At 41.7% G+C, this 26,888-nt stretch overlaps 1 protein-coding gene across 2 annotated transcripts in view; it reads left to right on the top strand.

The window, feature by feature from the left end:
• TSR3 (TSR3 ribosome maturation factor) overlaps positions 1 to 22,187 on the top strand; it is a 117,258-nt gene extending 95,071 nt beyond the window's left edge. For both annotated transcript variants that reach the window (XM_085629282.1, XM_085629281.1), the window contains exons 7-8: positions 21,059 to 21,104; positions 21,250 to 22,187. In XM_085629282.1, coding sequence (XP_085485408.1) covers positions 21,059 to 21,104; positions 21,250 to 21,553 — 350 coding nt within the window. In that variant the 3' untranslated portion in view covers positions 21,554 to 22,187. The remainder of the gene's footprint in view (positions 1 to 21,058; positions 21,105 to 21,249) is intronic.
• Positions 22,188 to 26,888: the final 4,701 nt, after the last annotated feature.

Below are 26,888 nucleotides of genomic sequence, written 5' to 3'. Positions count from 1 at the left end.
CATTCCAAACATATGAAAAATGAAAAAGCTGTTCCTCTCTGATCAGGAATTTCAGCTTAAAAATGTTTTAAGCAATTCCCAATGCTAGCCTCTGAGAAGAGTAGGCCTCACAGTACTTAAAAAATGAAGTAGGCTGTTTGTCACTACCAGGATAAGCAAAGAATACAAGTACATGTACTACCTTTTACTTACATAGCACCTTGTCCTTAGGGCTACCTAGGGCCTACTTTAGGGGTGACGTATATGTACTAAAAGGAGAGTTTAAGGCTTGGCAAGTAGTTTTAAATACCAAGTCGAAGTATAAGTAACCTGTACACACAGGCAATGCAGTGGCAGGCCTGGGACAGGTTGGAAAGGCTACTTCTGTGAGTTGTACTATCAGCATTAAATTTATAGGCCCTTGGTGTATGGTATACCACCTTACAAGGGACTTTGAAATAAAATAAATGTCAGTCATGTATACACCAATTACAAACCTGTATAGGGAATAAGTACATGCACTTTAGCACTGATTAGCAGTGGTAAAGTGCTCAGGGTCATAATACCAACAGTAAGATTCAGCAAAGCATGGAGGCAAAAAGATTGGGGGATGACCACCCTAAGACTGACCGGTCTAACACACTTTAAAAAACATTTTATCAAAATCCTCATGCCTTTGTTGTTTGTAAACTGCCCATCATATGGGAGAAAGAAGTGCGAAAAAGGCATTTATGATCTGTTTTCTTGTGCCTTCCTCACACCCAGAAGATTCAGGTGTGTCCGGAACTATACAGTGCTCACTGACAGACCATAAGGATATTTCCCTAATTGGTAAAAACTGTCCAAAAACTCATTGTTGTAACAGGAATGTCTCCTGCATTGTTAACTGGTGTGTACTCCTGCCCTAAGTGTCCAATTGCATGTGAAACTGGTATCCTGACCTTTTTGTTTGGCCCTGGCGCCACACTAATCTGGTCTGTATAGTGAGCCCTTGGCCTGTCTCTGGTAATGCAAGGTTTGGAACCTGTTTTGTGACCTGGAGGGGCACACCAAGCATGCCCTCACAGTGGGAATAGATCTTCACTGTGGCAAGACATTTTTCTCTGGCAGGGAGAGTGCAGTCTGCTGCCCCTCTCGTGTAAAGTCTGCTATTATGTATGCCCCCAGGACCTTTCACTGACACCCAAAGTGCAGATCGAGTGCTTGGGTGTGTTGTGAATGTGTATCCTATGTATAGTTTTAGGACTCTCAGTGTGGTACGTGTTTAAGTACCGGGTCCAGTGAAATCAGTTTAGGATGCCCCTAGCTTAGCATGGTACAAGATGGAAGATAAGAGCAGCTTACCCAGACTTGGAAGTGTATTGCCTGGATTCTGTGGCTGGAGGGTGGAGTCCCAGACACTGAAGTGAAGGAGGATGAAGGTGGCTCTTCCCTTTGAAATTCAATGTGAACCTTGTTAACAAAAGGCATTTGCATTGGCATTTAGTATTTAGTAGTTGGTAGCGGTGAAGATGACCTTTCCTTTTGTCTATCCCTGCTTGTTGCTTCAAGACAGGTACTGACAGACTGGTGCAGAGCCCTCACACTTCATTGTGCATTTGTTTTGTATACCCCTGCCTAGAGCCAGCCACATTGCAATCTGCCTTGTGAACCATCATCATACATAAAACTATATCTGAGGAACAGCCTAAATATGACATTCGAAAGAGTAGAGAACCAACACAAACTGGTTCTGAACCCTTAACCCGTGGTTCCAGTTCAAGGTTCTTCTTGTCCAGGAAATGGAGTGCTCTGCAGAGTACTGAAAGAGCTGTAGTGCGACCAAGAATGGTGTCGCCCTTACAGCCAGTTTTCCACAGGTGATTGAGACATCACCTAAAGTCTGCACTTTCTGCTGGAGGAGCTGATGGCTGCCCAAGTGTCTGGAAGCCTCTCTCCCTGATGAGAAAGGGAAAGCAGGTGCCTACCCCTGCAGAAGAAGAGACTGCACAGGAGGAGAAGCACAGCATATTTCCGGTGGGAGGAAAGCCTAGAAAAAAAGCAGACCACAGAGAGCCAGGAGTGCCCTGTGCTGTAAGGATCATCACGGATTTTCTGCACAGTTCCCGCAATAAATTGCACCAAGTCTCTGAAAGAAGAAGTATTACTGCGCTGCCACTGCTGGCAGGATGAGGAGACGCAGTACTACTGAAGCGGAAGCACTGATCAGCCCAGAAGGTGCAACTACGGATGACTCTGCCTGGAAATGGCAACTGCAAGTCTTGACATAAAATCCTGCCACACTGACTCCGTCCAGGCGTCTCTGTTCCAACACAAACTCACCGTTGTGGCCCAACAAAAGTGAAGTTAGCATTGCAAGAGCGGGTACGCTAACCACACCACCTGCACACCTAGAACTGCAATGTACTCTAGCACGTCAAAGCAGGGCTAAGCTTTAGACCGGAATGAGAGACTAGAACGCGCAGAAGAATTTGTCTTGTGGACATTTTCCCCCAAGTGAACAGAAGGGATGAAATATGTCGAACTGACCTCACATGACCAGTAGGGTAACTTAAATTAATCTGTACCTATGGCTAATTAATTCCTGTGCTTATAGTATATTGGGGACTATAGCCATTAGTAGTCATCTATAGTGGGGAGAAAGCATTTGAAGCGGGTAGTAGCCCCTTACTGAAGATTTTGCTGTGAGATTAAAGTCCTTTATTATTATTTTTTTTTAATTAACACTGAACTGGACAGTATGGCATTGTGACTGTTTGTGAACTGTTGAGTTCTAAACTCTTTTCCCCACACTACTTCCCTGAGAATCATTTTCCTGCTAGCCCCCCATCTATCCTGAAAGTCAAGTGTGAAAGGGGAATAATGTCCCAATTTGCAGAGCCAAAATAGAATGTTCCGAGGACACCGGTGCCATACGACCTCAACCACCACGGTTGAGGCTCATTACTTCATGTCTTCTCTGTGGCCCACAAACAGGGTCCGACTCTCACCAGGTCAACCAGCTGGTAGTTTCCAACCAACAGAAGACCCCAGTGAATCTTTTGTGACCGCTTTATAAAACAATTTTCAAAGCATAACAGGAGAACTAGTAGAACATAAGGAACAACATTCCCACAGTTCACCCAGACTGATGTCACAAAGCTCTGTCAAGATGTTCAACGTTGAAGAAAGGAGCAATCCCACTGGAAGTCAAGGCTCTCTACCTCAAGGGGCTCGCCATCAAGAAGGCATAGGATGGTAAGCATTTCGATGTCGAGTGGTCGTATGATTCTTTTCTTTTCAGGATCTCAAACAGAAGAGGTACTTATACTTGATGCCTCCCAGCAGAATGTTGTTAGGGAACAGGACTTTTTAAAAACATTTTGGTGAAGAACCCATGAAAAGGGTAATTCAAAATGGATATTCTTATAAAAGGATTCAGTATTATGCCTCCTTCGAGAGAAATACTATGGGAGAATCTCAAACGCCTCATGACAATTCTCCTGGTGAGTATATCTTTTGTTGCGTATGCTCCAAGAATATCATGGGCTCTCAAAAGAGATAATGTGTCGGAATCCAGATAGAGGTCTTATTCTCCAGCATCTCATAAAAAAGTAACCATCTTGGATACCTTCAGTCAATGATGTTCTTACTTCTCTAGTGTTTCTGTTGTGGGGAGAACCACAAACGTGAACCTTGTGTTAACATTTCTTAAACCAGATTATCTGTTGTATTCAGGTTCCCTCTAAGACCACTGATGTCACCAGTTCCAGGTATGATCGAATGAACAATGGAAATCTTTTAGAGGGAGGCTACTTCGTTGGCTGCAACCTTATGCTTACTCATGTATAGGTCTCCGGTGGAGGACCGGTCATTCCTTATATCAAAGCCGCAGCTTGATGCAGTCATTGTCGCAACAATGGGAATGTAATACATCCTCAGCAGCGACCTTAGCACTTCCAAAGAAGGAAAGCTACACAATGGATACTGGAGGCAGTTCAGTTATTGGTACAACCTCTACAGGCATCAAGGCAGAAAGTTTCGCTGTTCCTCAAATATGGTACGCTTGAGATGGTCCAGATGTTTTCAATGGAGATTCCTATGGACAGGTTATGTTTTTGGAACTGGTGAACAGAAATACGCTCATTTCGAAACGCACCAGAAGTGCTAAGAAGACATGGCAGACCTGCTGGCTTATATTTATTGCCACAACATTCACTTCCAGTCCATGTCATGACTCCGCATTCTTATAGACCTTGAAAGTAATGTGCAGGGGGGCGTGGTCTGGCCACGATGAAGATGGCCGCTTGATGCTGAGGCTCTGTGCTGAGGGGAGCCCCAGACGATGGTGAATTTCCCTTCGGGTCATTAGTCACACATTTTTCATGGAAAATGCAGCTTCGGAATAGTCGGTCTTCCTGCTGTGAAGTTTTCGAGGCTCTGGGGTGGCTCCTTCATGAAATATGAGGCAGTTTTTGTCACGAGCTGTGACGCACGCAAATCTCCCAGAGCACAGCTGACAGGTGTTCGCACCTCTCAGGAATGCGGTGAGCAGCTTCCGAGTGCACCAGACGTTTCCAGAGATTTCACCACAAAAATGCAAGGAGTGATGACTGCGAAGGGATTGAGGGAAAGACAGTGGCGTTTTTTTCATTGTGACACATGACTCCAGCTACAACCAAGGTCTGTAGAGTTCATATAGAGTTCACCTACTGTCTTCAATAATTACCTCACGAAGCCGGAGCAGCTGCAATCACTAATGTGAAGTCTGCATCCTGTTTGATAGATTCCATATGGCTGTTCTGCTGAGTTGGCACTCAAGCTGAACAAATGCTTTAACCTTTCATAAGGAAAATGTAAGTAATAAAAACACAGATACCGAGGCCTGTTCTTTTCTGCTGTGGGGAGCCTGGTATGTGGACAGGAATTCCTTAGTGAAAGTGAGGAGATAGCATGTCTTCATCAAGGCGCACAGTCCCAGATGGGAGGTAACAGAAGCTGGACAAACTAATGTGCTGTTTGAAAAATGCCATATAAAGCCCTTTAGAGTTTCAACTTAACTACAATAAAGAATTGTGAAATGTAGGTGTTGTTGGGAAGACTGCCCTATGGAACTGAACTGTAGTGTCTATTAGCACACAATTTAACTGAAGAAATGTGCTGCCTGTCTCTGACGAAATTCTGTGGAAAATATTAACAGTCTACAACATTATATCCAATAGCCTGTTCTTTAATCTATGTGCAGTAAGAAAACTGGAATATTGACAGAAATTCTTTGACTGCCTTTGATATACTCTGTCTGCATGGTGCACGCCTCCTACTTCATAATTAATGCGGCGAATATACGGCCATTATAAATAAAGCAACAGCTTTTTATGCTCTGCAATCGGCTCCTTTTTTTTTCCCTGATATGTATGTTGTATACACTTCCTGCCTGCTAAAGCATCTGAGGCGATTTTCTTGCATAAGTGGTTGGCTCTTTCAAGTCATGAGATTTGCCAACATTCGCCTGAGGCGATTTTCTTACTAAAATGGTTGGCTCTTTCTAGTGAAAAGATATACCGATACCCAGTTTTGACAGGTCTTACTGATATTGTGGTCACTGACATTTTGTAAATTGTGTGGTTTGAGATATTGTCTTACACTCTTGCTCATAAATATTAGATTAACCTCTACCACATTATTTTTGAACAGTCCGTTTGACTTACTCATTACACATTCGTACCTGCTGATTGATGCACAGTAGATGTACAGAGAATATAACTGTTCTATACCAAAGAAATAACGCTGTTAAATTGAAAATGCCTGCTGGCAAAACAAATGGAAAATCTACGAAACCACTCCTCTTTTCTGAGACCTTGCACCAAGCTCGTTCCACTACGGATTCAAGAGGTACCACTTCTCCAACAGCAAATCACTCACACTCTATAGCCTCGTCATCTGACTCCACTATGGAGCGTATACTACAAGAAATCTCTGCTGTGAGTTGCCGTCTGAAAGGCATGGAAATGTCCATATCCGCTTTAACGAACGAAACTAAATCTATTCGAGCAGATATTGCTGGGTTCCAGAATTGTATGGATGGTCTAACAGCACGAATAGTAACAGTAGAGAATCGCCTTGATGCTATTCCAGATCGCGACCAGGAACTACTCTTTCGCAGAAGTAAAATTGTAGATTTAGAAGACCGAAGCCGTCGAGATAATGTCCGCTTCCTTGGATTTCCTGAAAAAATAGAAGGAGCAGATGCTAAATCCTTTCTCAGAGAATTTCTCCCAAAAATCACAGGTCTCACTTTGATCCGCTGTTGGAGATGCACAGAGCCCATCGTATTGGACCACCCAATATCGGAAAATATAGTAGACCTCGTCCACTCATAGCCTGCTTCTTACGACAGGACCAGGCCCGTCAACTCATTGCTTCAGCCCGGACCCAAGGTCCATATACATTCGAAGGTCATGAGATAAGAATAGCTGCAGACTTTTCAAAAGAAACTAACGAACGTCGCAAAGCTTTTCTGTCTCTTAGACCCCGTCTTCGCCTACTCAACATAAAGTATGGACTTTTTGAACCTGCACGTCTGCGGGTCACCAAAGATGGGATTTCCAAAGACTTCTTTGATCCAGGAGACCTTTGTCATTTTCTAGACAATATTTCTCCTCAAAATATGGAGTGTTCAGAATTAATTCCAGATCCCATCTCTTACCCTATACCCTTGAAATCTTCGTTATCTTCCAGCGAAACTCGACATAATTCAGATCGTTACCAAAGCAGAGGAAGAGACCTAGACCGACCTGTACGTTCCTTGGGGGATCGAGCGCACGCCCTTCAAGCAGTTGCCACCCTTACGAAGGAAAGAGACGGACACAGAGACAAATCTCGCTCCCCCTTGAAGCCTGCTTCAAAAGAAAAGGATGTTTCCTGAACCATATTCTGTGGGTTATTTTCTCACATCCGTGAAACAATGGAAGTTTCACCCATTCGACATTTACAGTAATAATATTCATATGACTATCAGATGAATGCTTAGATTCTTTTATTTTTTATAATAATGTAGTTATAACTTTCCAATATGGCGACTAATTAGAAATATTATGCACTTAGAGTTAGTATTTGTAAGTATTAAATCCTAAACTTTAAACTGTTCCCCTCTCTCTTAAACAAAATTCGATAAGTATAACTATTTAATTTTAAAAACAACAATTCTTTCTTACTTTTCCTTTTCTTTACTCTGTATAACTCTGCTGACCTATATCTCCTTAACAGTTCAGGATTACAGTTCTCCTATCTCTTCTTTTTCTTTCTCTTATTTCCCATATAGTACGAATATTATGAATTACATTAATATAAGATATTTCATTCTGATGTTTTCTTCTCTTCACATCTCTTTTCTTCTACTCCCTTTTTCATTGACTCGCCATCTTCCTATCTAGTTAGTATTCTTTAAATCTATTCAATCGCTATATAGTTTTTGATGACACTGTCTTTCCTTACTTCTTTTCTCTTTGATTTTATTATTAGTCTTCCTACTTTCTCTTCTCAAATTTCACTACTACTTTCTATTTGACCCTTTTAAATTTTCTCAGTCTTTACTCCTGTTATGAATTTGAATTATTTTTTGTGTGTTTTTTCTCTTCTAATTTCTTCTATACTTCTTCGTTATTATTCAGTTGATAAGTTGCTAATTCATTGTTTCAATATTTCAATATTTAATTGTTCTGTTATTCACTCACGATACATTTTTGAATATTTATGATATGCTAGTTCCTTGACATAGCAATACTTAATTATTGTGTATGTGTGTGTATGTGTGTGTATGTGTGTATGTATGTATGTGTGTATGTGTGTGCATGTGTATGTGTGTATATATATATATATCTATGTATGTGTATATATATATTCTTTTTTGTCACAAGCAAGTTGCCTTATTATTGATTAATCTACTTATTTCCTACATTGTTTATATATAGGATAATATAATTCTCATCCGTTTCTGACTAGATGAGTTAACAATCTCTCCAGTGAATATTATATAATATTGTTATATTTGTCTGCTTTACCTTATTATGTAATTCATATGTCTTATCTTATTTTCCTCTATACTGTATTTTCATGATACTTGTTTCCTTCTTTCTTCATTTCGAACTCTAATTTCCAAAATATGTTGGAATGCGATTTATGCTGTATCATAGACCCCTCCTTTACCATTGATGGTCCCATCGGATTGGGTTCCCCCAGCGCGAGTAGCCCACAAGTCTAGACTCGCAGCTAAAAGATTCATTTTGTTGACACTGTGTTAATACTACACAGTATAGTACATTAATCTCCTTTTTTTCTGTTCCATTACTTCTGTCTTATTTTTTCTTCTCACTTAATTTACTACATCACGTTCTGACTTCCTTATTAAATTTGTATCGCTAGTTTTTTTTCTTTTTTTCTTTTTCTTTTTCTTTTTCTTTTTCTTCCCTTTCTCTTCCCTTTTCTTCCCTATTCTTATCTGACATGGCCACTTCACATGACCTCCGGGTAATAACCTGGAATGTTCATGGATTGACACATTATATTAAAAGAAAAAAGACACTCTCTTATTTACAGTCCAAGCATGTGGATATAGCTCTCCTTCAAGAAACCCACCTTGACGCTAAAGAGTCTGAAAAATTATGTAGAGACTGGGTGGGACGGGTTATACACAGCAGCATACAGAAGAGAACAGATCCGGATGCGACACCAACCCGCAAATGTGGAGTAGCGATTCTTATCCGTAAATCCTTACCAGTGACAGTCTTGAAATCCTGGATAGATCCGGATGGACGATATGTTTTTGCCAAACTTTGTATCGGTGAAACACACATATGCCTTGGCTCAATTTACGCTCCCACTGGAGCAAAACGATCATTTCTCTTTCAATTAAACCGCCTTTTAACTGAAATAAGTGCTACCCAGTTTCTTATCGGTGGAGATTGGAATCTAGTGCGTGATCCAGTCCTAGACAAAACAGGCCCTCTAGATAAGGCAAATGCGGCAGATAGGGCTCTAATGGACGATGTGGTGGCAGATAATGGTTTGGTAGATCATTGGAGACTTTCTCACCCGATGGATAAGGACTATACCTTCACTTCCCCTACGCATGGCACGCTCTCTCATTTGGACTACTTTTTAGTCTCTCAGTATGTAGTTCAAATAACACAGGACTCTCAGATACTGGAGGCAGCGATCTCTGACCATTCTCCAGTTCTACTTTCCTTACAAACTGGTTTATCTAAGCCAGGTCGCAAACCCTGGCGTCTAAATATTCAACGTTATAGGACACCCAAAAACAAAATTTTATTACAATCCCATTTTCTAAACTTTATGTCAGTCAATCAAGGGTCCGTTGACTCCAACAGAACTCTCTGGGCGGCGGCAAAAGCCACTATCCGCGGACAGCTTATGAGAGATGCAGCGCAGTTTAATAAACAAAATGCTAGAAGGCAAAAAGAATTGGAGCAAGATATTGTGTCTTATACTCGATTATATACACTTAATCCAACGATACCACATCGTAAGTTATTGGTAAAAGCTCGTATGGCTTTAAATAACCTTTTTACCTCTAAGGCAGAATACGCCCTACATAGAATGAAAGGAAGACATTATGAACAGGGCGAAAAAGCGGGAAGATTATTAGCAGCCCAGCTACGTCAGCAGCAAGCAGCTATGGCTATACCGGCCATTAAGTCAATGAACGGTGTTACTCTAACTAAACCCCAAGATATTGTTAACGAATTTGCCCAGTACTATCAATCTCTTTACACTGCTGAAATTCAACTTGACACTGACAAGTTGGATTCTTTCCTTACAAATGTAAACCTACCCTGTTTGTCAGATGAAGGTAGAATCTTATTGGAAGGTGAAATTACCAGGAAAGAAATATCGCTTGCAATTGCTGGCTTGCCATATCATAAGGCCCCAGGAGGAGATGGCTTTCCTGCAGAGTTTTATCGTTGGGCAGGAGTGGATGTGCTTGACTCTCTTTTACTCGCATTCCAAGAGGCAGAGCGTGAGGCCTCCTTGGGCCTTATATCTAATAAAGCTATTATTGCTGTGTTACCTAAACCTGGTAAAGATCCTTTATTATGTAGCAGCGATCGTCCAATATCTTTATTGAATTGCGATATCAAAATTCTAGCTAACATTCTGGCCTCTCGCTTGCGTAAGGTTATCCCATCTCTCATACACTGTACCCAAGTAGGATTTGTTCCGGGGCGTTCCTCTAGGAACCATCTTCGCACTCTTGCCCACACATTATGGTATGCCAAGAATCTTCCTGATGACGCTTTGGCCTTGTCGCTTGACGCGGAAAAGGCGTTTGATCGGATTGAATGGGATTATCTTTTTAGGGTGTTACAAAAATTCGGCCTGGGAGTTCAATTCATAAACAAAATACGCTTGTTGTACAAAAATCCTTCGGCACAGGTAAATTGTGGGGGCTTTATCTCAGATCTATTCTCTATCAACCGAGGTACCCGTCAGGGTTGCCCCCTCTCTCCGTTACTCTTTCTTCTAGCCATGGAACCGTTAGCTGCCTCCTTAAGACAATCTACTTCTATTAAGGGCATTTCTCTTCCGACAGGTGAATCCAAAATCTACCTCTACGCAGATGATATTCTTCTTGCACTCACAGATCTCTCCACCTCTTTACCATCTGTGTTAAAAATAATAGATGATTTCTCCTCCCTTTCCGGGTACAAAATTAATTGGAACAAAAGCGAAGCACTGCCCATCTCGAACGGGACCACAATAGCGGCCATTCAAGATTTTCCCTTTCAATGGAAATCTTCTCATCTCAAATATTTGGGCATACTAGTAAACAAAGGTCTAGAGGGCATGGTTATGGATAATCTCTATCCCCTCATTGCTCAAATGCAACGTGATTTTGAAAAATGGAAGGCATTGGGTCTCTCAATGTTGGGCAGGGCTCAAGCCGTGAAAATAGTCACTCTCTCTCGTTTGCTTTATGTCCTCGGAATGCTCCCTATTCAGGTCCCTTTAACCCCGTTACGCTCAATTGACTGTAAGATAAAATCTTTTATATGGAACTCTGTCAAACCCCTTCTCTCTACTTCAAAACTAAAGGCTCATCGCTCCTATGGAGGAATAGGTCTGCCCTCAGTGGAGCATTATTCTTTGGCATTACAGCTTTCTCAAATGTCATATCTGCTTTCACATTCATCGGATGCGCCACAGTGGGTACATCTTGAACATTACCTTTCATTAACAAAAGCAGGTCTTTCTGTTTTATACGGCTCTGAATCTTGTCCCCGAGACTCCACTAATCCTATTTTGTTTGCTATGCGCGCTGCTTGGCAAAGGGCACACTGTTTATTGGGCTCACATCCTCGTCTTCATAGGAAAGCACCATTATGGAATAATTCTGCAATTCGTATTAATAGAAAATCAATTGTTTGGCCTATTTGGGAAACAGCTGGTGTTTCCACCCTAGATCAACTTTTTTCAAACGGTGATATTAAATCATTTGTCCAACTGCAGGAAGAATTTCATCTGCCTGATGTACAACTCTCAAAATACAACCAGTTACGACAATCCTTACAGAGAAGTCTAGGACCTCCACCATGGCTCTTACCCGACTCACCAATTGTGACATATCTTCACACTTGGGGTAAGATGAAAGGAGCTACATCTGGCTTCTATCAAACGCTTACTTTGCATCTCTTTTCTCAACCCTTATCACAAACTTTACGTATTAAATGGCAAACCTTATTATCAGTCTCTTATACCAATGATGAATGGTCTGACATTCTTAGCAATCTCAATAAGGGTGCACGTGAAGCACGATTGAAATTTTGCTTATTCAAGATTTTACATGATTGGCATTGGTCACCAACAAAACTGCACCAAGCTGGCCTGCTTCCCCATTCTAAATGCTGGAGATGTGATAGTACGTCTTGTAACATTTCTCATATCATCTGTGGATGTCCAGTGATCCAACACTTTTGGAATTATATAGGTAAAACCTTATGTTCCACGATGCCTCTACAAATTCCACTTTTGCATGCTACCATTCTTCTGCATGATACACGTCAGTCACCATCATATTCTAAACCACAAGTCCGACTTTTACACACAGCCTTAGCTACAGCCAAAATTTGTATATTACGTCAATGGAAATCGCCCCAACCACCATCACAAGAAACATGGATGGTGGCCATGATCCAAACAGCTTCCTATGAACGTATTATATACAACATACAGGATCAATCTGATCTCTTTCTTCGAGTATGGTCACCTTTTCTAACTTCAAATACCGATACTAATGTTAATAACCCATCTACGCAGTAATTTAATTTCTATTTCCTCTTACTCTCACTCATTATTCATTATTGGTGGTTATAAATCCTAATACGTTTTCTATTTATCTACTATTTGTTGTTGTTTTTAATAGCTACTCACAGAGCATTTACATGTAATTCTGCATCTTTTAATATATATATATATAATTATACATGTGTGTTCCTCTGCTTACCCTTTTATTCTGCACAATATACCTATTGTTTTCATTTACTGTTTGCACATTTCTCTATATTATCCATTTCATTTTCTTTCTCTATTCTTATCTCGTAATACCTATTCCTACTTCATCTCCCTTGGCTCTGTAACAATATATTCATATACCCGTAGTATATTGTAATGTAATTTGTTTAATTTTGTCTCTATCAAAGAATATTACTTTTTATTTTTATCTTTCTCTGAATCAGCATAATTACTTTATGTGTGTCTTCTTCTTTTTCTTGGAACATACTCCTATTGCATTTTGCTTCATACTTGTACGTTTTCTCTTATCGCTTTCTTTTGTGATCCCTTCTTTCTTTCCCTTTTTCTTCCTCCCTTCCCTTAATTCCATATTTTATGGCCTCAATATAAATCCAAATATTTGTTTTTGCAGCTGTATGTTTATGTATTTATTAAATTATATAGTATGATTAATTATTCAGAAAGTTTTACTATATGCTTATATATAACAATTGAATTCTATATTTATTGTACAACAATGCATACAGTTATTATAATATATGTATTTAGATATGTATAAATTTCAATAAAAAAATTGAAACACAAGAAAGTAATGTGCAGCAGAAAATAAGGCATCTTGACCTTTGCTGGTAAACCACTGTGTGATGCTCATGTTGACAAGATGCAAAATCTGAACCCTTAAGAGCCGCAGGGCTCGAAAAGAAAAGGGAATTGAGCAAAGCTCACTGCAGCACATGGGAACAATGCTGTAACCAATTGTGTGATCTTCAGCTTTGTTAGCACCAATCTTTTCAGGAAAAGTAACACACATTTATTAAAGAGCTTCCCTATAGGACAAATCTTCCTATCAAAGAGGAGAGATGGCCCATAGGGCAGGCCTTTGCTGCTCTGAAACGCCTACACTATTACCCACTGTTGTAGAGGGGTGTCTTCAATTACCTGTATGTATGCCAAAAAGAACCAAGAAAATTGTGTATTTTGAGGAGTGGCTGGCTGTGTTAAGAGTTTAAATCATCAACTCCAAACGGTAAACTGAACTCACATAAACCGACTTTGTTTTAGCTTAAGGAGGAGTCTATTTTAAATATTTGCAGCTAATCTATTAAATTGGAATCTAGTAAGAATAAATCAAGGGTGGATAAGAACGGAAAGAAGACCAGGGTCTCTGTTCGCGGCACTCCTCTAACGGCTAGACAATTCAGATCAATTTTTCTAAACTGCAAAATAAATGGGATGACGCTGAAATAGTTCTGAATTTTGGTGAAATCAATCAGGCTCGCTGAATAATGTATAAAGTATTTAGGGATTCCGACGGTCTTGCTAATTCCTTTTTTTCATAATGCAGTATACACCAGCTGGAATCATTTCACATGGGTTGAGTTATCACTGTCAGCACAGTGAGAATCAGATAGGTACTGGGAACATATACCTTTAGTGTGTTGGTCCCCCTGTGATCTTTGAGTGCATTTGCTTACTAGTTTGAGTCAACTGATCAGTGATAACCTAATGCCGACACCTAAGACTGCCCTTACCGGCATTGCTCACAGCCATTGGGCCTAGAGAAGATCATGAATTGTTTCTTGGCACTTTGGCAGCCAGTGGACTGATGGCAAGAAAATAGAAGGATACAAATCCCCCAGGTGCAGGAGAGTGGAATATTGTATATAGGACTAAAGCGAGGTGGGAGAGCTGCTACTATGGTAGGATAGGCTTAAGTGGTAAAACGGATAGCATCTGGGAGTTCATTCCTTTCTGATATAGCTGAGGAATGAAAGAGAACATAAGCCGAGTACTGCCCACTTTGTTGTATCGTGACGACTGTTGGTCATCACAGGATACCAGAAGTCCACTTACAAATACTGCATGCATAGGCTTTGCAAAAATCCATGACTGTCTATAAGCAATTTAAAATGTGGGTATGTAATTGGCAAAGAGAGACTGAATGCAGTTCTGAAGATTACCTAACAGCAGAGATCACTGTTGTAAGGAAACTGGCTTTTAGTTGTGTGGCCTGCACACGTGATAGGTCCACATTCACCTCTTCACTAGGAGCCAAACACCCCATTGTAGCGCTTGAATCTGTTATGGTAGCAAAGTAGAGAAGTCCGAGGCCTACTCAGGGTGGCGTGGGCTAGTAATCACCATTCACTGACACGCAATAATAACACTCAGTAAATGATTGCCGATTCTGTGCTTTTTCTTTAGAAAAAGAAACGAACATTACACGCACACTTTTAGTACTACGTAGTAATTTACAAACGTACATAAGGCTGGTGAAAATGCCTTTGGAAACATTACATTTGACCCCTAAAGAGTCATGACCCCAAGAATCCCATACCCCCCTCCATGTACAATACAGCACATAACCATATGGGGATTTCACTTTATATCAGGCCCGTGTTAACACCAACATCGCATGTCAGAATCGCTCATTTCATCACTGACTTCAGAAAGCATAATCCAGCTGTGATCATTCTACATTATAAAGCATTGCAATCATGTGCACACGTTATAAATGACAAAGCATTGCGGCCTGTTAGGAATAAACATTACTGTAATAACCGCACCTTTAAAAGAACATGTCAATAATACTTTTAAATAAAGCCTTTGACAAACATGAACCGCGGGTCTCTTTTTTTAAACAACCGAAGGCCGCATAACCTGCAGCCATAGAAGCAGTGCTTGGAGGAGGCTGCACTGCTTGCTGTAAAGCCCCATCCTTGGAAGTACTTGAAAATGGGCCTAATTTATTTGACCCTCTTAATCTAGGGCCAGTACATTCTTCTCCATTCGTTGGGGGCAGACAGAGAGCCCACCCCTGCTGCCACGTTCGAGCAGCCTTTCTTTCGCTGCAGGGGGGGGGGGTGCCGGCAGCAGCTCTTCCAATGTGTTGGCTGCTTTACTCCCCTACGACAACAGGCACGGAGAGTGGGGGACAGGCGCTCCCTCTGCTCCAACTTTTCTCCACTGGGGGAGGGGGCACAATAGTACTCCCCCAGTTGCCACGGTGGCCCAGAGTTGGTTTCTCAGGCCCCCTAACTAGCTGAAAATATATGTTCATCTACCTTTATATGGAAGACTATTTTCTCGAGGCCAAGCCTATGATCAATTGTTTGGGTTTTCCAGATAGGGGTCAGAGCTATGAAACATTCTTGGCTGATACATCATCACTATTCATATTCAATTGCAGAAGGTTAACATGCAAACCAGGAAAACCAAAAATGGTGTATCATTCAGGTGTATCATTCAAAAGGGCAGTGATTCTCCATTTGGAAGGAGTGTCATTCATGAAGCCTTATTCAAAATGCCTGATTTCATTACTTCTTGGCTTGATGGCCTCTTGTGTCTTCATAAGTTTGAATCTGAAACTCCACATAACAGGGCAGGGAAAATCAGCACTTAGAAAACCAGAAAAACAAATTGACCCTCCCGATGACTGCTTTGTTATCTTTCCTTGGAGGGGAGTTATATTAACTAACAATTCTAATTTATGTTGGCAACTTCCAGATCTTGGTGGTATGGGTTTAAAAGGAGGCTGCTTATTGCACTTACATGCTTAGGCTAATGGCTAGCATAGTTATTATTGGTCAGTAGAAACAACTCTGTCCTGATGCCAACAAAGAGCAAAGCACCAATGTACTGTGTGAACAAACTGAAAAGCATGAGGTCAGGCACTCTCTTGAGTGAACATTAAGATACCTGGCGGTAGCTCATCACCAAGATGTAGTACCTCATAGCTTACCACCTGCCAGGACAACAGAATTAGTAAAATTACCTTCCAAGTAGAATCATCACAAAATCGCACATGGTTCATTCTGCTATGACATTCTTTGTTTAGTCTTTCATCAGTGGAGAACCTCTGATAGATCTTATAGTAACTGCAACAAGAAAGCAAAATGTCAACATTTTGCATTTAGGTACCATTATACAAACACCAAAGGGTAATGCTCTTTTGATGAGCTGGAAAAAAATATTACTTTACACCTTTTCACATATCTCACCCAAACTCAAATGTGATCATTACGCTGAAAGTTTAAGCTGAAAGAGTTGAAGATGAGAAAGATGTAGCTTGCCTCAGGGTGGTCTTGCAAATGGTGGTTTACAGAACCGCTTCATCTATTGACGTAAAGAAACAGAAGATTACTATGTAGACACGATTTACTGCCCAAGGTGAAGGACAGAATTCTGCACCACAACTGAGTTGCTGAATTTGGCTGGCTAGCCCTTGAATAGCTTCAGTACAGTCTAGTAAACCTGACAGAAGCCTTTTAGAATATTTAAAAGAAGCCTACAAGACTTCTGTCAGGTCTTCATATGTATTCAAGTGAAAGAGATTTTGGAACTGGGACATGGAGATGTGCATCTGCCTAATGACATGTCCTCCACCTCTCTGCTCTCTTGCGTTGGGGTTTACTGCAAGATGGGATGGACGCTATTATTGAATATCATCTAAAAGTGAAACAAAGTTACTAGTAATCCTAGTTCTCCCGCAAGAGTTTTCACTCCATTAATGAACAATCTGCATGCCTACCCGGGATAGTAGGGTTGGACTTAGACAGGTATTTAAGATTCTAATGCCTTATTCAAGCATGAAATGCCACTCCGCTCTTAAAGCAGTGCCCTCTGCTGTTGAAGTGTCAGTCTTGAGCAGGAAAGGAATTGTGTAGGTTTCTCCCTCTCTAAGGCTGTCCACTTTCCTTCCTATGGCCTATGGTCCCAAGTAGGTGAGGAGAAACAAGGATTTAGAGAGAAGCACTTTTGACTTCTTCGTTGGTTATGGGGAGAAATGTGCCTATCTAACCTATTGGCACCAGTACAGATACTAGCTGTGAGAAATAGAGCCTGGCACTGTACACCAGTCTTCTAGTCTTGTTTGTGTGTAAGGAGAATGTGGTTGCCCACTTTGTTGAACAGTGCTGGCAAATACAGTAGAATAAGAATGTCCGGCTGTTAAAAATTAAGTTGTTGAGTGACTGGCGTGTGAGCCCTGGTCAAGCAGCAAGCACAATCCTAGTCAGGGTGAGGAACAAGCCAACCTTAAACAAACCTGTGCTCCACCTTCTGGTAGCTTGGCACAGAGCAGTCAGGCGTATCTTAGATGCAATGTGTAAAGTATTTGTGGAACACTTCAAACGGTACTAAAGTGTTAAACACCACGCAAAAAGGATCCCACACCAAGTCACAAAAATAGAACTTCCTTTAATAAATAAAACAAGACCAGAACGACAAATATGCAATCAGTAGCACCTGAGATATACAGTTTTAAAGTTTGTAGCGAGGATAGCCCCAAAAAGCACATAGTGCCACTGTAGATATCTAGATGCGCTGGACCAGGACAAAGTCACAAGTTCAGGCCGACTGTGATGGAGCGTGGGCGGCTTTATAGACCGAGAATGGACCACTGAACAGAGTACCTGAAATCCCGGTTTGTGAAGCATTGCGAAGATCCGCGCCGAAGAAGCATCGTGATGCAGAAGCGATGCGCCAGTTCCAACAGCGGCCAGGCTGCGATGCAAGGGCCTGCGTGGTCGTTGAGAATCTTGTTGACGGGACTTGCAATGCAAAGTCCAGCATCGGGCGATGTGCCAGTTCCAAAGGGCTGCGATGTGGAGCCCAACGTCGTACTTGAGGCTGTCGTCAAAATGCAAGGGCTTAAGCTGAGGATGTGTTGCGCAACAGTGGTTCCGTTGGGTTGTGATGCGATATGGGTCTTTGCGATGGGTCCAGTCCATGCAGCAGTCTGTTCTGCTTGGGTTTGCGCTGCACAGCAGTGGAGATGCATCTGTTTCGCTGGACCCACAGAGGCTGGCAAAGCACCTTAAGCCAACTTCCAAGGGTCCAAGACTGGTATGGCGCCACATGGCAGGGTAGACTCATAGATGATAGAGTACAGGTGCAAGATTGTTGAAAGCCTCATGTCCCTGAGGCTTCAGATCAAGAGGCCTGCCAACTAGCCTCTGGAATCACTCTGGGTTCTAGAGATTCAGGTCCAGTCTTACTCATCCAGGCAAAAGGGCAGCAGGCCAGCAGTCCTTCAGAGCAGCAATCCAGCCCAGTGGCAGTCCTTCAGCAGCACAGCAGTCCTCCTTCCTGTCAGAGTATCTACAGGTCCAGAAGTGTTCTGAAGAGTTGGTGTCTGAGGTCTAGTATTTATTCCTGGTTGTGCCTTTGAAGTGGGGAGAAACTTCTAGAGACATCCCTTTGAAGTTCACAGGTGCCCTGTCTTCTTTGCCCTGGCTCCAGACTAACTACAGGAGGTATGCAGCTCTTTATATGGAGACAGGACACAGTTTATCTAAGTGTAAGTGGGACTGGGCCTAGCTCCTCCGTCTCATCCTACAGTGATGGCCCACCCAGTCACACCTAAGCTCCTCGTTGTGTGTGGCTGTATATAAAGGAATATACAAAGCCTAATTAACAACTACACCCAGGCATGTGACCCAGAGACAAGATGCAGGCACCAAATGACTAAGGCAGGAAAATGCCAACTTTCTAAAAATTGCATTTTCAAAATTTTAATTTAAAATCAGACTTCGCCATAACTTTTTGTTACAAAACAAGAGGCACCAAGCATGAACTGGTTACCAATTCTGTTTCCTTTTGGAAATGACACTTATAAAATATAATAAGGCAACTCCAATGTTATCCTGTGGGAAAGAACGGACTTGCATTAGTGAAAAAACGAATGTAAGAGTTATTCGCTACAAGGACATGCAAAACTTAAACATACATGCCCTACTATTTAAATACATTGCACTCTGCCCTTTGGGCTGTCCAGGGGCTACCCCAGGAGTGACTTATATGTAGGCAGGTTTGGGCCTGGCAAAAGGTTTACTTTTCCAGATCAAAATGGCAGTTTAAAACTGTACACACAGGCTGCAATGGACGGCCTAAGACTTGTTTGAAGTGCTAATTAAGTGGGTGGCACAATTAGTGCTGCTGGCCCACTAGTAGTAGTTAATTTACAGGCCATGGGCACATGTAGAGCCACTTTACTAGTGACTTATAAGTAAATGTAATATGCCAATCAGGTATAAGCCACTCTAACCTGTTTTAAGGAGGGAGCACATGCACTTTAGCACTGGTCAGCAGTGGTAAAGTGTACAGAGTCCTAAGGCCGGCAAAACAAAGTCAGCAAAAACAGGAAGTCTGAAGGCCAAACAGAGGGAAAGCCATGCCAAGGATGCCAAGTCTAACACCGGCTAACTTGCATCTTCAATTCAGTGCATGAGTCTGAACCCTAGTTGAATAGATGATCTCAAACTAGCGTTGGAGTGCCCAACTCACAGCTCCTACATAGGTTTGCTGATGCAAAGAAGCTCACAGATTAGACACAAGCTTTCTGGGTTCTCAGTGCACGTAGATTGTTTTGCAAGTAGTAGTGGGATGACTGGATTGGAAAGAAGGGGCCTCAAGACAGAGAATCCAGTGGAAGGAGGTATCTGGGCACCAGTATGCTTCTTCATTGTTTTGGATCCTTCCAATTTTATCATTGAATGGTGTTTCAGATCTGCAGAGAGCAGACTGCTGCTGTGGCATGTTCCGAGTTGGCTTCGGAAAAGGCTAGCTGACCGCATCGGAAATCTGGGCCTCTAATCAGAGGTCTTGGTTACAATTGAGATACCATTGATGGAACATGTATAGCAGGGCACCGTAAAATAACACTTCCTTCCAAATATCTAAGAATGCTTGATTCACCCTGGTTGCAGTTGATACTGAAAGAGAGGTCACAAATGTTGGTGCACAATTTGTGACCACAATTTGCGGCCTGCTTTTTAGTACATTGGGCACTTCTATATTGTGTGTTGTATGATTGAAAAGGTTGAATATCTAACATACTTTCTTGATCAAATGAAAAAAAGCATACATCTAAATCATATATTTTTAATTAAAAAAAAATCTTATTCTATAACAGAATATATAACGATGAGGATTGCACAAGAGAAAGTTAAACATCAGATTAGTGAGTTTAGAAAAAAATGCAAACTGATATGGCTGTAGAGGTGAATAGACAAAACTAACAAGCCAGTCGGTGTGGAAATCTACACCATTTTTGCTGCAAATGTATTTAAATTGCTTCAATTATGAAATGCAGATTTTTCGAGTGAAGCCAACCCACTTCAGTCATGTATCCAGACATTGTTATGCAGCCTGAATGTAGATTTTCAGAACCTTAATTTTCCTTTTTCTTGAAATAAGAAGTGATCTAATAAAGAATTATTTTTGGACATTAGTCAGAATTCTGTCATAATGAAGAACACATTTTAGGTAATTTGTTAATAAATAATCAGAATTTGAATCTTTCAAAATATGGGACCAGTTTTTTTTAATGTTTAGAAGCCAAAGTCATATGTGGAAACCAGGCTTTTCCCATTATTGCTGACTAAGCATTTTCTAAAAAAAACATTAATACATCTTCACTGGTTTTATAGTTCCACAATATTAGCTTATGTTCAGATCTGCATAGCCCCACATCCATTGTGCAGTTATGTTGTAGTCCTTGAGCTCCTTCCCTTTCTCTGTGGATCTGATTTCTAAATCGTTCAATATGTTTTCTTTTTTTTTGCTCTAGATCCATTTGATGTTGATTCAGGAAAAGAATTTTCAAATCCCAACAGGTCAGTAGATTTTAGAGGATAAGTGACTTTTCACTCTGTGACTCTCCGTAAACTCTGCTGTTCGAGTACACACCTGGAATTCTTCATGTCTCAATGTATTGGATTCATTTTGAGTTAAACCTACATTTCTCAATTTCTTCTTCAGAATGATGCCTGTGACAGGGAATGATACTGATGAAAGTGAAGACACCGATGATGATGATGATGATGACGACGAGGAGGAGGAGGAGGAGGAGGAGGTGGAAGATGGTGGTGAGGAGGATGCTAATGAAGAAGGAAAAGACAAGGAAGAAGAAAATGACACTGTTGGTGAAAAGCAAGCACTTTCTAAGAACCCTGCAAAAAAAAGTGAGGGCAGCTCCGATGAGGACAGTGAGAGTTTGGGTGCCGCAGCCCCAACCAAAGAGCCAGCTATTTGGAGAGGGATCAAAAAGAGATTGAGAGACTGAAGATCTGTCTGCTGCCATGTCAGACGGGCCAATATTTGAAACTAAGGGCCTGATTTTGATGATGGAGGCTGGCCCACAGCCCTTCAGCGGAGGTAATTACGTTTACCACCTTGGCCGGACTCCTCCCATCCTCCGCTGGTCCTGTGGAGAACTTTGTGCCTTCTTCAGAAGCCACTGAAAGTTTGCTGAGCAATTTCTGTTTCAGGCAGCCGCACAGCAAATTTTCCTATTTTTCAAAAACAACCACCCAAAGCAAGAACTTGTTTTTGAAAAACAAATACTAATGACTCTGAAACAGAGTTTCTCCCAGGGTGTGGGGCCATTCATTTTTTTGGTAGAAAAATAGGGTGGACGGTCTCACATACCTACGACCGCCTCAAGTCTGTCAGACCATCCGTGTAGGGGTTCTGCCTGTGGAGTCCGCGTTGGTACCACTGTTGGAAACATGACTGTCCATCTGACTCAAAATAGTGCACAGACTGCCAGTTTGGCAGACAGGATTCTCTTCCCAGTTTGTGGCGGAGTACCCTGTCTGCCAAACGCTAAGTCTGGCCCTATGTTATGCAATGAAACATCTATAGGGCTGTAAATTAGTTTGTAAGCATTTAAATAAAAAGATCTTGTTTTCATAAAATAGTATGCTTACATTTCTTATAATCAAATTGCTGTAGGTGGTGGGCAGAATCCTCAGTAAAGACAAGTCAGAAAATGCTTCAGTAGGAGACAAGTTCCTATTCTGTGACAGGCTCTTAGTTAAAGCCACTACATGGTAGCTTCTATCGGGGTTTCTCAGTATCTGTAGATAACTGTCAGGCTTCTCCCAACACACAGACCCAAATATTCCATTCATCATCAAATTCCCACAGCATCCAGACTCAACCTTCTACTGTATGTCCACTCAGCCCATGTATACACAGACATATCAGGTTACTGCACAAACATTCTGTTACAGCTCTTAGAATTGTAGGTGTTTGTCAATTTACGAATGAGCCATTATACTTTACAGGAATTGCTTCACGTGTTTTGTATCATGATTAATACAACATCTAGTTTTCCGTAATATTTTGCTTGTGCTTTGACAATCCAGGTTGTGTCAGTAAGCTGCTGCGGAGCCCCAATGAAGGACATGCAATCCCACTGAATTGATGACTATCTTCCAGTAGAAGTAACAAACGCAAGTCAAGCAATCTATACCGCACTCACTGCAGTTCCTGCTTGAGAAGGAATGCAACACTTGAGGATAATTGTCCTGCATTTGTAGCCTATAATAGGCACATAATGAGATGAGTATGAGCAGAAAGTTAGCTATGTGAATTCCACGACGGTGCCAAACCTTAAAAACAGGACATTTGTTTAATAGTTTGATACTACTTGGCTGATGCAATCATAGTTCAGTAGCAAGTAATGAAGTTGAGATGAAGTATCATCTTTTTAGGTCTCGCCTACAAACTGCTTTAGCCATCTGGTGAGACCTCATGTTACTGCATGCAACAAGCACGCACAGACACACACTTACATACATGAATACAAACATACTGAGGGGTTTTTGGAGGCTGTCAGTCATTGACTACTGTGGATCATTTGGAATTTCCCATTGGCTAACAGGGTTTTCCATCTGTCTTCGTATCAGCCCATGTCATAACGCGGATGTGAACTTCTGAAAAAAGTAGTTCATTTCCTCAATATGCCAGGTTCACACCCACTCCACAAATGAGATCCACCCCACCTGGCTTGCTCCAGTGCTGCCCGACCCTTCTCCGTCTCACTCAATTTTTAATTTTTTAGGTCGAGCTAGTGCACATGCGCTGCTCTGGCGAGACTTATAGTAAGGGGGCTTCAGAAAGCTCACCACACGCTTGTGTGTGTGGCCTATTGCTTGCGGTTACCCGCACAGGCACCATCTGTTTTGAATTCTCGTGCCCAGATGCATGCGCGATAATGCAAAACAGATGGCCTGGTGCTCGCTCTCGAGGGCACCACTCGCGGGACGCAGCATTCCTTAAATCCCTTGTTCCTTCAGCTGCACCATCGGGCCAAGCAGCCCATGTGCTTTTGCAGAAAGGCTATGTTAGAACATTTCTACCCTATTTTAAAGTATTTAGAGTATTTTTGCCAAAATATTTAAAAAATGGGTTAGTACTATAAACATGAATCTTGCTGAATTTTAGGTGTTAGTTATTCGCCCCCCCCCATCTTAGAGGGATGGAGTCGGAATAATTATGTGACGCTCCCAACTTCTATCTACACACTACTCTGAAGAAATCAGTTAGCATTGTGAATCGCACCTGCGCAGTGCGACGTCGTTGTAACGCCCTCCCAATTCTGCTCAGTGCCTTCCTGTGCCCAGCAGACATGGCGGCTCAGTGCTCCTCACGTTGGCTGTTGGTCACTGTGTCCCGGGACCTGTGGAGCCGTGCCCTGCAGCGCCTTGGGGAAACGGGGCGAGGTAAGGTGTCATGGACTTGGACTATGTGTGCCTGGCACCAAGGCGAAGTGGATGTGCTGGTATTGACCTCTGGGACAGCTAGGGATATATTTTGACGGATTGCAGTAGAGTTGAGTGTAGGCGATATACTCAAGTGATGCATACGTTTTTTTTAATTTCACAAATCATTATATGTCAGTCTTGCTGTCGCATTTAATGTGAATTAAACTACACTTCCCAGAATACTCTATTTTTTTTAATGAAAGCGCAGGACTGGAAACCAGAGTCTGACGCACTTTGGTGACCTGATAACCGAATCTTCTCATGGTGTTACTTTGATAAGGAGGATTCCTGTTCTGCATGTGTGATAACACAGGGAGGTGCATTCACAAAAATGTGACCCAGAACAAGAATATCTCCGTGAACTGATTTACATCGTAAAGCACGAGACTCTGGAGGTATAACGTTTATTGTTTTAATAAAGGAATGCAATTAAAAGTATAAAACATCACACATAATATAAGTATCGGAAAATGTCAAAAGAAACTTCTAAAATGATGGAATTCTAAAATCATGACATACAAGAGACCGGTATCTATACGGGTAGACTCATGGCGTACAATTCTGAATACGAGCATAATCTTTAAATCACATAGTTAATAATTAGTGCATGTGATTTAAAAACGTATTTTAAAAAATATGTCATTTCTTTAATTCAATTTCAACACAGGAGGTAAATTAACATCTGCTGATCAGGGCACAAGTCCTAAACAAGCATTTACAATGCAATAGGTCTCGCATTGATGCGAGTTTGAGCTATTGGAATTGCAAATAACAATGCCTTTTATTTTTCTTTTCATTTTAAAAACATAAATAAAAGGCATTGTAATTTACTATGCCAATATCTTCAACTCGTTTTTTTAACTTGCTACTGTAGCTGCAAAATGTTACTTGGCTGATCCATCTATATTTACAAAGTCCTGTTTTTTATTTTTATTTTTTTCTTTACTGTTCCGTTTTGTAACTTTAAAGTAAAATTGACGCCATCGCTTTATGAAGCACTTGTGTGTATACATAATGCTGTGTATGCTGTAACGCGTGTGTACACTTGCACATATGGCAGCTGTTTAGGAATGGTTAGCAAGAGGATCGCCATATTTGCATATGCAACTCGAAGAATGCGCAAGCATGGACTTTCAAATGGCTCAAACTAACCAACATTGGCAAAGCTAATAGATTGGCACTCGCCTTTAGAGATGAGACCTATTGGTATTGCCAATGCTTGTTTTGGAATGCATTGGTTGGTAATTATTTGTTTCATTGGTTTATTAATTTCCAATATATTGCTTTTTATTCATGTTGGTGCACTGTGCAATATATTGAGATGTATTGGTTATATTGACCTTTGGAAGTTCGGCGTAACACTTGTGTGTTAGTATAGTCAGGGTGTGCCTGCTTGCTGTCTTCTGCTCCATGCATTGGCATTTTTTGCTTGTGGTTACCCGCACAGGCACCATCTGTTTTGAATTCTCGTGCCCAGATGCATGCGCGATAATGCAAAACGGATGGCCTGGTGCTCGCTCTCGAGGGCACCACTCGCGGGACGCAGCATTCCTTGAATCCCTTGTTCCTTCAGCTGCACCATCGGGCCAAGCAGCCCATGTGCTTTCGCAGAAAGGCTATGTTAGAACATTTCTACCCTATTTTACAGTATTTAGAGTACTTTTGCCAAAATATTTCAAAAATGGGTTAGTACTATAAACATGACTCTTGCTGAATTTTAGGTGTTAGTTACACGCCCCCCCCATCTTAGAGGGATGGAGTCGGAATAATTATGTGACGCTCCCAACTTCTATCTACACACTACTCTGAAGAAATCAGTTAGCATTGTGAATCGCACCTGCACAGTGCGACGTCGTTGCTGGTATGCTTTCTTGCCCCAACCGTGGCTGCGGAGGAGGGAGCTTCCTGCGCAATGGTGATGCGGAAGGCAGCTTAAGGCCTGGACCTTAGCTTGCCATTGGTGGCAGTCAAGACTGCGGTCTTGGCGGGAGTGCTTCAGCTGGGAGAGTATTCATACAAACCGCTTCTCCCTTTCAATGAGGCACTTACTGACATCCTGCTTGGTACTTGGTCCAAGCCCAACATAGGGGCTCCTGTGAACAGGGCGATTGTCCACCGCACTGCTCCAGGGGATTCAAATTTCCTCACCCAACACCCTACCCCAGAGAGCTTGGTGGTCCAAGCCTCCATGACCCATGTAAATCCCTGCGCATTCCCTATCACACCCCCAGACTGGGAATCCAAAAAGGATGGAAAATCGTAGAAAAATTATGTTTTCTTCTGCCAGATTGGCACTGCATACACACTGCGAAGTATAGATTAGAGCATACATTAATGTTGCAAAAAGGGTTAATTTGGGTAGAAATCGATTCTTATTAAAAAGAACTCCAACTAAGGTGTTCCGTTTTCAATTCTGAGTTTGTACTTCTCCAGACCAAGCCCTCTTAAACTATACTGACTACCGGTATGTATGACATGTCACTCCTACACCGTGTAGTCCTCTGGCTTATGTAACAATTTGTACACATTGATTTATAGACGTATGATTGATTGTCTCTGTGTGATGCAAAGTGCTCTGACACACTACTCTGGTCTGAGTGGTGCTTTATAACTAATTAAATGCATCTGAAAGAGAGTGGTTATAGAGCCTTGAGAGGTCACCACCTCCACCATAGATGAGGGGGCTCCAACAAACATTGTCGCACCGGGTGCCACCATTGCTAAAGCCGGCCCTGTTAGTACGGATGCAAAGCTGCGCAAGTGAATTGCACAAAAATATAGACGTGCGTTTAGGCTGCGAACTAAGGGGCATATTTACAGGGCCCATGCGCCACCGGAGCATCACAT

This window comes from Triturus cristatus, chromosome 10 (assembly GCF_964204655.1).
Source record: "Triturus cristatus chromosome 10, aTriCri1.1, whole genome shotgun sequence".
Lineage (NCBI taxonomy): Eukaryota > Metazoa > Chordata > Amphibia > Caudata > Salamandridae > Triturus > Triturus cristatus.
Note: the sequence above shows the minus strand (reverse complement) of the source record. Positions and strands in the feature narration are given on the sequence as shown.